This window comes from Zingiber officinale, chromosome 2A (genome assembly GCF_018446385.1).
Source record: "Zingiber officinale cultivar Zhangliang chromosome 2A, Zo_v1.1, whole genome shotgun sequence".
NCBI lineage: Eukaryota > Viridiplantae > Streptophyta > Magnoliopsida > Zingiberales > Zingiberaceae > Zingiber > Zingiber officinale.
The window spans coordinates 76,311,960-76,324,410 of record NC_055988.1 but is presented as its reverse complement, the minus strand read 5'-3'; the positions used below and the strand labels follow the sequence as shown (position 1 = coordinate 76,324,410).

The window sequence follows — 12,451 nt, the reverse complement described above, 5'->3', positions numbered from 1 at the left end:
ATCCCTTGGAGCTTGGTGGTGGTGGCCGAACCTCTACATCCTTGGAGGAGTTTTGGTGGGCGAAACTTGGTGAAGAAGAAAGAAGGGCTTGGGTGGTTCTCATCTCAGTAGATCGTTGCCCACACAACGTCCGAGATAAGAAGAGGAATACGGTAGAAGATCAAGAGGTTGTTGCATACAAAGAAAAGTATAACTAGTAATTGTTTTCCGCGTCATGCTAGTTTTTCTTTGTATGAATTCTAAACACAAGAGGCATATGATTCTAGATTTTCGGATTAGATATTCGAAGTTGTGTTTATTTTATTTTATTTTTTCGATCTTGTGATTCGGTTGTTCTTTTTGGTTAAACCTAATGTTATTTTAGGAAATTAAATATTGAATTTCGTTAAGAGGTTTTGTTGAGGCAGTGGTGGATGTTCCCATACCCAAGAAGGTCATGTGTCTCGCCATGTTTGACCTGGGAGTCAATTTCCAAAATTGATATTTAATTAAATTTATAATATGGGTGGATTTGGATCATTAATGTTAAGTTCCATTTGCGATCCAAGTCTAAACCATTAAGAACAGATAAATTAAATTTGGAATCAATAATATTAAGTTTCGTTTGCGATTCTGAATTTAATTTCTAAAGAACACAATAGGTTATTAGGATAAGTTCGACACTTGTACAAAATTTTTATACAGTGTAACCGGTATAATCTTCCTAGGACTAACCAACAACAAGTTTAGACACATGGCGGGATAAACCTCAGGTCATAGTTCTTGAGAATCGACCTCTAGCCATTACGCCAGAGATGTCATGCAACCACCGCCTTGGGGGCGCCTTATTAAAACAAAGATAAACATGTTGAGAGGTTTAAACGAAAGAAAATATATGTCAATACTATAATTTATTTTGCTTATAATGAGCCAGGACATCTCTCTTTTGCATGTCCAAATAGAAAAAACTTATATATAAATTTATCGACTATTAAAATAAATTAAAAAAAAATATATTCAGACAGTTCATTTTTTTTTTCAAATTTACTAAAAATCTTTCTTTAATTTACAGTAGCTAAGTCTCGACGTTGAGCTTCGTATTTGGTAGCTGAGTCTCGACATTGAGCTCCGTATTTTATTTGGTCTTGATTCGGTCATTTTAATGAAGTTCGACTCCAAAACAATCATGTTCTTGTTTGGCATCAGCAAAATGAAGTGTTGGTGAAAGAAAATGTTCGATTTGGCATTTGCTGTTCGTGTTGTTCAATGCATCTCTTTGGCTCAATGAATCTTTTACTCCAAATACTTTCAGAAATCATGATAAAACAGACCATATATCATTCTAGGCACACAGATGCTAATTAATTTGTTTTTTTTTAAATACAAAAAATGGCGTCGCCCTGACTTGAACGGCATACTGCGTTAGACACTTTGACTGACGTGGTAACCACATACCACGGCAACAATCGTACGTTAATAAATAATAATAACATTTTATTAAACTGTTTTATTTTCACGTGATAAATGCTGCGAATAAAGCACTCTTCCACACGTTACCGTGTGCATGACTCTGCGGCCTACGGATCACACGTTATCGTGTCCGGGGCGTTTCCGTAATTCCAACCAATTCCTCCGCCCGGGAACGCGCCCCCGCCCGCGAACCCGGATCCGCCTTCTCAGTGTGATGTCCCTGCGGGACATCGTAATATCACAAATGGAGCTTGTGCGTTCAATTTGGACAATGATTGAATCCGCTCTCGATTCGTGATCCGGATAGACAATTTGTGCCGGCTAAACATTGGAAGGGAGACAGAAACGGGGAGTAGATGCCGAGTTCCATCAGTGAGTTGTTCTTGCAATTCTTTCGGATGTTCGGCACGTCGACGATTTGAATTGGAACGGTTACATATGGACGGTTGATGTCGGACATGAGGGATCCGTGGCGGGCGATGAGGTGGATTCCATGAGGCCCTTGATGCGCCGTGCCGAATTATTGTTGGGCAAGGAGACAGCGTTGCCGAAGGATTCGTGCAGGGTCTCGCAGGGGCAGCACAAGAACACATGAGGAAGCAATTAAACGAATTCTCTTGCTTCCATAAATCCATCCCTTCCCATCACTCTCCTCCTGCTTCTTCTTCTTAATCGATCTTGGCCTCGTGTTTTCCGGCTCTCCGATCGGAGTTCTCGAGGTTCTGCGAGGAAAAAAGCGAGCGGAAGTGATCGATTTTGCTGGAAATTGAGGCGTCTCGTTTCAGGGTCTGACGATAGTTCTGTTGTTGATTTGGAGAACTAAGCAGGTTCAAAAGAGAATTTTTTCATTCAGTTCTTTAATTTTTCCAATTGAATTTCTTTCTTCTTCAATCGATTTGTTCTTTCCATGTTTGAAGGGCGCTTGGAGAAACTGGGAGGTTGGTGTTTGGTGCTCAGAGCAAAAATAAGCTAAGCAGGCTTTTAAGTCTGAAGAATTCCGGACTTGTTCGTCTTTGACGCTTCAGATCTGCAATAATCATCAAGAATTTGCACCAAAGCAATTTCATTTCGGCTGCATAGCGTTCGGTATATCCGGAAGAGGAGGCACTTTAAATTCCATCGGCTATGGCGTTAAAGATTGGTCCTTTCCATTTCTGAGGACGTAGAAGAGGAACAGTTTTATGGAGGAGCGTTTCTAGCGTTCCCCCTTTTACTGCAGTAAAATTACCAAGGCCGTTGCCCCTGATTGGCTTCAGATCGAAGTAGGTGTTGCATCTCCGCCGAAGTAATCGAGGTTTAGGCTGATTTTTTTGGGGTTTATAGGGGAGGCGAGATCGGAGCTGGAATTAATGCCCTGGTCAGTGTGCTTTTATGAGGATTTATGTCGTCTTTAAGAATGAAGGTTTGAAGGAATAACAGACACACGCCAACTTCGTTTCTCCTCTACCTTAAATTCCTTTCCTTTGTGATCAAGTTTTATGGTGATGGGGTAGTGAATCCAAAATCAGTCGGTTATTTTATTTTCATCAATCTAAAGTTCTGATTCTTCTCTGATAATTCTATTGGAGGGAGGTTCCTTCGTGTTCTCATGGCAGTGGCGCTTGCAAATAGCTCACCCGGTTTCGGTTAGTTTTTATTACCTGATCCAATCTTTGAGTAAGCATTATGATTGTGTGATGATAATTTCTAAGAACGAAATCTAAAATCTGGAACATTTCTCTTTAATTCTAATAATTCAAACTTCCGCTAGCTTGTGCCTTTTCATTTTCTTTCTTTTTTCCTCTTGCTTTGGTGTTTGGGGAAGAAACTCCTGCTGCAGATTAATTTTTGGTATAACTACATTAAGTTTCTGCGTATGATTTCTAATTTTCCTTCTATTTGAATGTCTTTTCAACTTCCTTGCTTGTTGCCAGCCACTTTTTCATAACTTCTGATTTTGTTTCTTAGTTCTACTATACTTCATTTTCTTTCTGATTTTGTTTCTAAGTTCTCTGAAGACATTCACATTGAGCACATGCCCTCTTGCTAGAACTTAGTGTCTCAATATAATTTGTTCTCTCTAAGACTTTTCCAAGCAAATTTGTATAGTTGCTTCTTGAAATCTCAAGCCTTTAATGAAGGTGCCCCATTTTTTTTTTTTTGGTTCTTCAGGGACTTCTGGTGATGCTTTGTATAAGGAATTATGGCATGCATGTGCTGGGCCTTTGGTTACCTTACCTCGTGAAGGAGAACGTGTTTATTACTTTCCTCAAGGTCACATGGAACAGGTTCTTGCAGTGTTTTAAATTTTAATTTGTGTACTTGCTTCAGAATTTCACATTGCTTGCTGCTAGTGAGACAACCCTTTCGATGAAAAAGGTTGTTGGATCCCTGGATCACAACATGAGACTCATATTTTTTATTTATTTATTTATTTTTATTTTGTTATAGTTGGAAGCCTCGACAAACCAAGGGCTAGACCATCATGTGCCTGCATTCAATCTACCCTCAAAGATCCTGTGTAAGGTGGTCAATGTTGTTCTTCGAGTAAGTTTTTTTTTTTTTTTCATTTAGGATCTTCTTTTACCCACCCTACATCATTTAGATGCTCTTAGCCAAAGTGAGTAATTCTATTTTCATTTGGATAATTTCACGATATAGGCAGAAGAAGATACAGATGAAGTTTTTGCGCAGATTACCCTTTTACCTGAATCAAATGTGAGTCTTTCTTGACTGAGTTTACATTTTGTAATGAATCATACCTTGCAATGAATATAACAATTCTGTAGTTCTAGATATGATTGGTGTTTTTGCTTCCCATATTTTGATATCTCTTGAGTGACAAGATTGTCCTGAAATTTTCATCTTACAGATTGATTCATCTTTGTTACCAATGGCATTATATTTTCTGTTTTTTGTTAATATTCCAACTCTTGGTTTCTTGCATCTATTATTCAGCCTGGTGAGGTCACTAGTCCAGACCCTCCTTTACCTGAGCCCGAAAGGCCGAAGGTTCACTCATTTTGTAAGACGTTAACGGCCTCCGACACCAGTACCCATGGAGGTTTCTCGGTTCTCAGAAGGCATGCAGAAGAATGTCTTCCTCCACTGGTGGATTTCTATTAACACAGTGGAAAGTTCTTTCTGATAATTAAGTTTGTTGTTAAATCATTTTGGTATTTTCTTAGGACATGTCTCAAGATCCTCCTTCTCAAGAACTCCTTGCAAAAGATCTTCATGGAAATGACTGGAGATTTCGTCACATCTTTAGAGGTTTACATTATTTTCTTTCAATTGCTTATCTCATAACCTTTCGTTTTCTGTTGAGTAGTCAATGCTAACTTCAAATCTTGCTTATTAAAATAAATTTTCTTAATTAAAATTCTCTTCTCTTTCAGGTCAACCTAGGCGGCACCTACTTACAAGTGGTTGGAGTGTATTTGTCAGCTCAAAGCGATTGGCAGCCGGTGATGCATTTATATTTCTAAGGTCAGAAACTTGGTTGTTTAGTTGGTTGCTTTAATTTTTGAATGCTACATTATAGCACTTTCATGTTTCAATTTCACAAATGATTATACCATCTTTACACATGGCAGAGGGGAAAGCGATGAACTGCGTGTTGGTGTAAGAAGGCTCAAACGACAGCTAACTAACATGCCAACGTCTGTCATATCCAGTCATAGCATGCATCTTGGAGTTCTTGCTACCGCATCCCACGCTATCACTACAGGCACCCTTTTTTCTGTCTTCTACAGGCCACGGTAAGTTACATACAAGTCGTTACTTTTCTGGTTCCAAAAGGTCTGCGAGCTTGATCTCGACACTGTGACATTCTTTGTCTTCTATTTTTCGTATTCTTCAACTCAAGTATCCATTTTTAACTATAGAGCGAGCCAAGCTGAATTTATCATATGCCTAAACAAGTATGTTGAGGCCAAAAACCAAAAGTTGTCTGTTGGGATGAGGTTCAAAATGAGATTTGAGGGCGATGAAGCTCCTGAAAGAAGGTAATTCGGTAATTTGTAGCCAATTCAGTCATTTACTATTGAGTAAACTGATCACTGCTTCATGGGGCAGATTAAGCGGTACTATTGTTGGTGTAAACGAGAAGACATCTTCTCAATGGGGAGATTCAGAGTGGAGATCATTAAAGGTAATTGCTCCCTGCTTTGAGTAGTAAAAGCGTGTACTTAATAACGAGTTAGTATTTTTCTGATTAGGTCCAATGGGATGAGCAATTGTCGATCACCCTACCGGGCAGAGTTTCTCCTTGGGAATTGGAGCCGCTCGTTGCAGCTATTCCTCCAATCTCCCAACCAGTCCAGAGAGTCAAAAGGGCACGACCACCAGTTTCACTTATTTCATCGGTCTTATCTTCTGGGCCCGGTATGGCTTCTCAACCAGTTTCATTTGTCTTTACTAGTGTTTTTTTTTGATAATCCAAGTATCCGGCTCTTCGAACCCACTTGAGCTTCTTGTTCGATTCGCCACAAATATAATCAAATGTGTTACTTACTGGTACTCTTATATAGGTGGATGGAAATCACCATCCCAGACTGCCCAAATGTTCTCTTTCTCAGCATCACAAAGTGTTTTGGAGCTTCATTCACCATCTCAACCGATTTCTCTGTTTGCATCCCCATCTAATCCCAATTCTGTTGGACTTCTTGAAACAAAAAATTCTCCGTCAACTGTTACCAACAGCCGCATGTGCTGGTCAGTCAGACCGGAAACTCAAAGTGATGCCCTATCTGCAAGCGGCAACAAGGAGTCGTGTGATAGAAGGCATGAAACTAGCAAAGGCTGCAGGATATTTGGTATACAGCTAAATGAAGGTTGTGGAATAGAAGAAACATCACCGGTTCCAACGATTACACGGGTTGGACTGATCAGGACAGATCAGCCAATGACATATTTGGAGGTAGTAGATTCAGAGCGACAATCGCAACAGTCTGCTGACAGATCTGATACGCCTGCAATCACCAGTGAGCCAGATATGTCTTGTTTGAGGGAGATGCAAACCCGGCAACCCAGGAGCTGCACCAAGGTTATGGAATTTCGTTCCTCCGAATTCAATGTCTTCTTTTAAACAAGAACAATTAAGGTTTTCGTGTATTACTTTTGGGTCCAAATATGCAAACCTTTTTTTTCCCGGAGAATTTTGGAGAAACTGCGAACTTGAAACTATAGCTGAAACCCTGATTCTTTGTGCAGGTTCACATGCAAGGAATGGCAGTTGGTAGGGCAGTCGACTTGACCAGATTATCTGGATACGACAAGCTTTTGCAGAAATTGGAGGCTATGTTTAATATCGAAGGGGAGCTTACTAGTGCACTCAGAAAGTGGGAGGTCGTCTACACGGACGATGAGGATGACATGATGATGGTCGGCGACGACCCCTGGGTGTAAGGCTCCACAAAATTATCTTCATATGACTCTACTAGTTATATTCAAAATTTGTTCCTTAGAAAAAATTCCAATTGCAGGGAGTTCTGTAGCATGGTGAGGAAGATATACATCTACACAAGTGAAGAGGCCAAGAGACTCTCCCCCAAGAAGAAGTTTCCAGTGATCGCTGGAGTCGTCAAACTTGGTTCCAAGAAATCCTTACTCGATGCTGATGCGGATCAGAACAACGTTGAGGATGAGGACATTGAAGGTGCTGCCTAGAATTGCTGAGTTATTCTCACTCGCTCAGTAGGAAGTTTACTCTCCCAACTGTTTTTGTTAGGAAGTTTGGCCGTTAGTGATGGACCAACTTGGTCTGTTTTCTTGCAATGCTTGCCGGTGGACTGACCGGTTGCCATATCGTCTCTGGACGAATGTTGGCTCTTTTGGTGATGGTTTCTAGTGATGTTGTTGCTTTCTTCTTTCTGTTAGAGATGCGGAGGCAAAATGGCTAACCGCCTGAGCCATGCTGGATTAAGTGAATTAGGAATAGAGTGATGAGCTCAATCTATTGCTTTGTTCCAAACCTTGATCAATGGAATTCACTTTTCTAATGTGATTTTGGGAAAATTTTATAAAAAGGACACAGATGCACGAAACCCATGATCTCTTGATCATACGGTAATAATTTTACCGTTATATGAAAGATCCATGAGGAGGTTTTATAAAACGAATCAAAGATGACAATCACATAGATAAATATACGAGAATGGAAAGATATTAATATGCACGTTACTATAGGAAGACATTGAATCTACTAGCATAGTTGGATCCATATAGAGTCTCTTCCTTTGACCAACTCCACTTAGTTGGAGTCTCTTGCTTCGTACTAAGGGGTGTTAAAAATTAATGAAAAACCGTTTGGATCTAGCAACAATTGTTAATTTAGCTAATTGGATGACTATTTCTTCATGAAAGTTTGGATCTTTCTGATGAGAAAATGCCACATGTATGAATTATTCAGAAATTTCAAAATTAACCCTGCGAAATTAACAAGAAATTGAGATTTGATAGTTCATGAAAAAGATTATGAACATGAAATTGAATCTGATTTAACATTATTAGACGTTCAGGAAGATATTTACAGCAGATCAAATTCAAGCAGCTGGTTTTGATTGAACGTCTTGTCCCTGTTTGAATCTATATCTACAAGAAGAGGAAGAAGAAAGGCGCTTTGGGGAGGAATAGATTCAAGAGAAACATGGACAAGATGTCGATCCGTGAAACTCGTTAAAAAAAAATTTGCACCTTTGTGCCAATTCGAAACAGAAGAATGCCGACGGAAACAATCAAGAAAGGCATTGAAAACCTCCGCAGACCACTAACCAGATCGCGAGCATCGTGAGGCAGAGCAGCACGTCGACGGCGGCCACGATCTTCACTCGGCGCCACCACAACTTAGTCGCGCGCTGCTGCCCCGTGAGCCTGGAGCTCAAGCTCCGGCTCATTGAGATCACGCCGCCCGGAGACCCCGGGAACGCCTCGATCTTGAGGGTTCCATCGTTCTTGGACCCGTTCCTGGGGTTTCCGCCGGATCCGACCCGGAGGACCCAGTTGAGCACCTCTCCGTCGATCTTGCCCTTCCTGTGAGCGTTCTCGTAGGCCTCGCGTAGGCGCTCGAGGAAGGCGAGCATCTCGGCGTTGCCGGCGCCGGCGTCGTCGTCGATGGCGAAGAAGGTGTAGCCGTCGCGCATCAGGAAGCCGAACGTCTTGTCGGCCTCGGTGTGGGAATGCCACACGTGGTGGCGCTTGGCATTGCGGAGCCAATCCTGGGCGAGCGCCTGGAGGTCGTGGCCGCCGCCATTGTAGGAATGGACGAGATCCTGGTCCTTGGAGACGCTGAAGAAGACGATGTTGCCCGGCGGAGGAGGAGGGGATTTGGGATGGGAATCCATCGCCGTCGATGGAATCTGGTGGATTAGGGATTCGAGAGGGACGGGGGAGAAGAGATCGGGGGAAAGGGAGGAAAAGGAGAATAAAAGGCGGCGCTTGAGGATCGGAGAAGCCTGCGAGGAACAGGCTGGAGGATTGACCGAGCAACGGAACGGTTTGTAATTAGGCTGCGATTATTAATCTTATTTTCCAATATAATTAATTAATTAATTAATTAGATTTTTATTTATTTATTTTACTTTTCGTTTAAGTTGTTTTTTCTTGAATTAACCACATTTTCCATTTTACCTCGTTTCGAATGCAAAGAAAACTCGGCGTCGGAGTAATTAGGGGTGGGCATAATTCGGCTCAAACCGGAAAAACCGACCGAACCGAAAAATTTCGGTTTTTTTTGTTCGATTTTTTCGGTGTTTCTCGGTGTTTCGATCGATTTCGGTTCAAGTTTTTTAAAATTCGGTTATTCAGTTCGGTTTCCGATTTTGACTCCCAAAAAATCGAAAAAATCGAACCGACCGTATTATACTTAAAACATTATTTTTATGGATATTGGATCATACAAGTGGATTAGTTTCTAATCATTTATAATAAAATAGCATAATCAAATTATATATTTATATTTACTTATTGTTACCGGATAACAAAATTTTAGTATTACTTTAAATTCATAATTATTTTAATAAATTGATACTTTTTCTTTGTCTCTAAACTAATATTTGTAGTGGCACAAAATCAATTTAATTCATTGTATAAATCGTATATAACCGACCGTATAAATTGGACCGTATTAAAATAAAAATCGAACCGAATCGTAATAAAATGGTTTGGTTTTAGATCAAAAAATTTTTAAAATCGAAACCGAAAAAATAAAATCGTAATAGGATAAAACCGGACCAAATCGGCCGATGCCCACCCCTAGGAGCAATGGTGATTAGCAATCTGAAATTTCTAGTTGGTACTTTCGTGGTATATTATGGAGTTTGGATTATCATATACAAGTAGAAATCCAATCGGCTGAGGAATAACCTTTTGAGAATAAAATTTCTCCTATTTAAAAAGACTGTTCCGATTAGCATGATCTACTTCATCTAAGACTACGGTTAGAGTATTTGGGATGAACGGGTTATCGTTGATAACATGAAATTACTAATTAATTCATTGTAGCAAAAATTAATTAGTAATGCTAATGAGATTTAATAAATAAAAGCTCATGAAGTTATATGGGATTTAGTAACTTTTGTCATCAATTTTCTATTAGGACGGATCCTCTAGACCTTAAATATAAGGACTAATCCTAAGCCTTCATTATTGGTAGAATTTAATAGTTCCCACATATTATCAAATCTCATCAATCTATCTATCCTATTTAGAAACGGACAGTCGTAGCCATAAAAGACATATAAGTATATTATTCAAATAGTTGGTAATGTATAAGCTAAATGATGGATGCAGAAATTTATGTTTATTATCCATATTGTTATTCAAATAGTTGCTAAAATAAATTATCTACTCTCACATCTCACTAAAATATTTATTAATGGTCGGTTCGGCATAAAAGTCCATACTGGGCTTCAATTTTTATTAGGGGTCTATTATTTTATATATATATATATATATATATAATAAAAAAATTATATGATCTTATTTACCATTATTTTTGATAAAGTTTCTAATTTTGTAACTCTAGTTATGATTCTAAAGGATAGAGAAATAAAGGGGCTTACTTTTTAATATTTATTTTTAAAAATTATATATGTTAATTTATAGATTAATCTATTCCTCTTTAATATCTTTCAATTCTAGCGATACATTTCCATATGAGTAAAATAAAAATACTAGTTTTTTTAAGTTTCCTCTTTTCTCTTTTTTCAACTGCTCATCTCTGTGCTTTTTTCGCTCGTTGAGATTGAAAAAAAAAAGAAATTGTACCAAATGCGTCATGTTGATTCGGATAGTGATACTATGATCTTTGCTTAATTAAGTTCAAATATCAATGTATTCATCTGTATTGTGTCTAATCAAAATAGTGAATTTTATTATTTTGAGCAATAGCGAGTTAGATACTTCTATCATTTCACTTCCTTGATAAACATTACGTTTAACTTGATGGTTCTTGAAAAATCTAAGTCGTATGGATTCTAAGAATTGTATAAGAATTCACATATAAGAAATATAAGAACATATGAGCATGGATCTTCATTTCATCAATTAAACATGGCATAAGAAAAATAAATATATAAACATAATAGACAAGGAGCTTGATTGAAGAGTCATATCCTAGTCTTTAGCATCGTTGGCTTGATTTCTGTGGAAGAAGATGCAACGGAAAGGAAGGTCTTCCAAGGAGCTTAAGGGATGATGGCGCCGTAAAGTTTTTTGTCAATGGGGAACAAGAAATTATGTCAAGATAGTGTCCTAAGCCCTTGTGGACCAACCCTATATATAGTGGACATCTATTATCAACTCATAGATAATAATAGATGTAGGACTGTAAGTCAATATATATACTGAACATCTATTATCAACATATAGATGATAATAGATGCGAGACTAAATGTTCTACACATACAAGATATACATCCAACAACCAAACTCAATAAGCTTAAGTTAGATCACTTTAAATGCTTTAGATCGTACATATGCAATTTACAAATAAGTCCACATAATAGGGATAATTATATCCAACAATCTCCCATTTGGTCTATATGTGAGTTGTATGTGGAATACAAGTAAAACTTTAGTTGATATCAAACTTTATAGGTACAAGATACCTCTGCAAACAATCTGGTCCATTAACTTCATTAGTGTAGGACTAAAGATGTCATAGTTGCTGTATATGATCGTAACAAGCCCCAACAGTAATCACAATACCAATGTCATTAATAACATAGATCAAGATGTAGATGTGTAGAATGAAAATTACATGAAATATGATCAGTATATGTCAATTTTCAACTAATCCTAAGATGATCTCAAAAGAGGTCAGATCATATTTGTAAAATACTTTATACTAAACTGCAATAACAAATTATGATCCAAACTGTATGATTCCAATGAAAATCTATATCTTATTTACAAACACCAAATACTAAATAGAAACAATAAATAATGATATTATAGTGAGAGTGTCAAACAAACATATAAATTTCCATTAATATTTTGAACTTTAAGTACGCACAATAATCAAAACAAATGTTTGTCTTTATTAATCAACATAGAGCAATAAATACAGACTCTTACTAGATGAGTTTTTCTTTCATAAGAAGGACTCCTATATCCACAACATGCGCATGAAACACCTTAAGCACTAAGCCTTTGGTGAGTGGATTGACCAGCATGGAATTTGTGTTGATATGCTTTACCATAATTTGACAACTTTGAACTCTTTCTTTAACCGTTAGAAATTTGATGTCGATGTGTTTAGACTTCGACGAACTGCAGTTGTTCTTGACATAAAGTTCTGTGGCTTTATTACCATAGTAAATCCTCAATGGTCTGTCAATTTCATCAACGATCTGCAATGCTGTGATGAAGTTCCACAGTCAAATCTTGTGATTGGATGCTTTATAGTATGTTATCAACTCTGCCTCTATAGTAGAAGAGGCTATTAACATCTGCTTGACACTCTTCCAAGATATAGCCCCTCCAACAAGCATGAAGATATAGCCCGAAGTGGACCTCCTGC

General features: G+C 38.3%; 2 protein-coding genes across 2 annotated transcripts; one reads left to right on the top strand and one right to left on the bottom strand.

Annotated features, from left to right (window-relative positions):
• The first annotated feature begins 1,985 nt into the window (after positions 1-1,985).
• On the top strand, positions 1,986-7,430 carry LOC122041234 (auxin response factor 7-like). The gene is made up of 15 exons (XM_042600858.1): positions 1,986-2,276; positions 2,367-3,074; positions 3,601-3,716; positions 3,880-3,975; positions 4,090-4,146; positions 4,387-4,539; positions 4,617-4,701; positions 4,827-4,917; positions 5,025-5,189; positions 5,316-5,435; positions 5,506-5,581; positions 5,649-5,814; positions 5,961-6,475; positions 6,643-6,833; positions 6,915-7,430. Exons 2-15 carry the CDS (start codon positions 3,038-3,040, stop codon positions 7,096-7,098), a joined length of 2,052 nt encoding a protein of 683 aa, XP_042456792.1. The 5' UTR covers positions 1,986-2,276; positions 2,367-3,037; the 3' UTR covers positions 7,099-7,430.
• A 735-nt stretch (positions 7,431-8,165) lies between these two features.
• On the bottom strand, positions 8,166-8,771 carry LOC122043712 (phytolongin Phyl1.2-like). Its single transcript, XM_042604307.1, has one exon. It carries the CDS (start codon positions 8,769-8,771, stop codon positions 8,166-8,168), a length of 606 nt encoding a protein of 201 aa, XP_042460241.1.
• Positions 8,772-12,451: the final 3,680 nt, after the last annotated feature.

What these genes read in the sequence shown, in the direction of transcription:
- LOC122041234 (XM_042600858.1), top strand. Translation starts at nt 3,038, where the DNA reads ATGGCAGTGGCGCTTGCAAATAGCTCACCCGGTTTCG. An exon ending in AAGAATGTCTTCCTCCACTG is followed by an intron (nt 4,540 to 4,616) that starts GTGGATTTCTAT and finishes GTATTTTCTTAG; the next exon opens with GACATGTCTCAAGATCCTCC. An exon ending in GGTCTTATCTTCTGGGCCCG is followed by an intron (nt 5,815 to 5,960) that starts GTATGGCTTCTC and finishes ACTCTTATATAG; the next exon opens with GTGGATGGAAATCACCATCC.
- LOC122043712 (XM_042604307.1), bottom strand. Translation starts at nt 8,771, where the DNA reads ATGGATTCCCATCCCAAATCCCCTCCTCCTCCGCCGGGCAACATCGTC.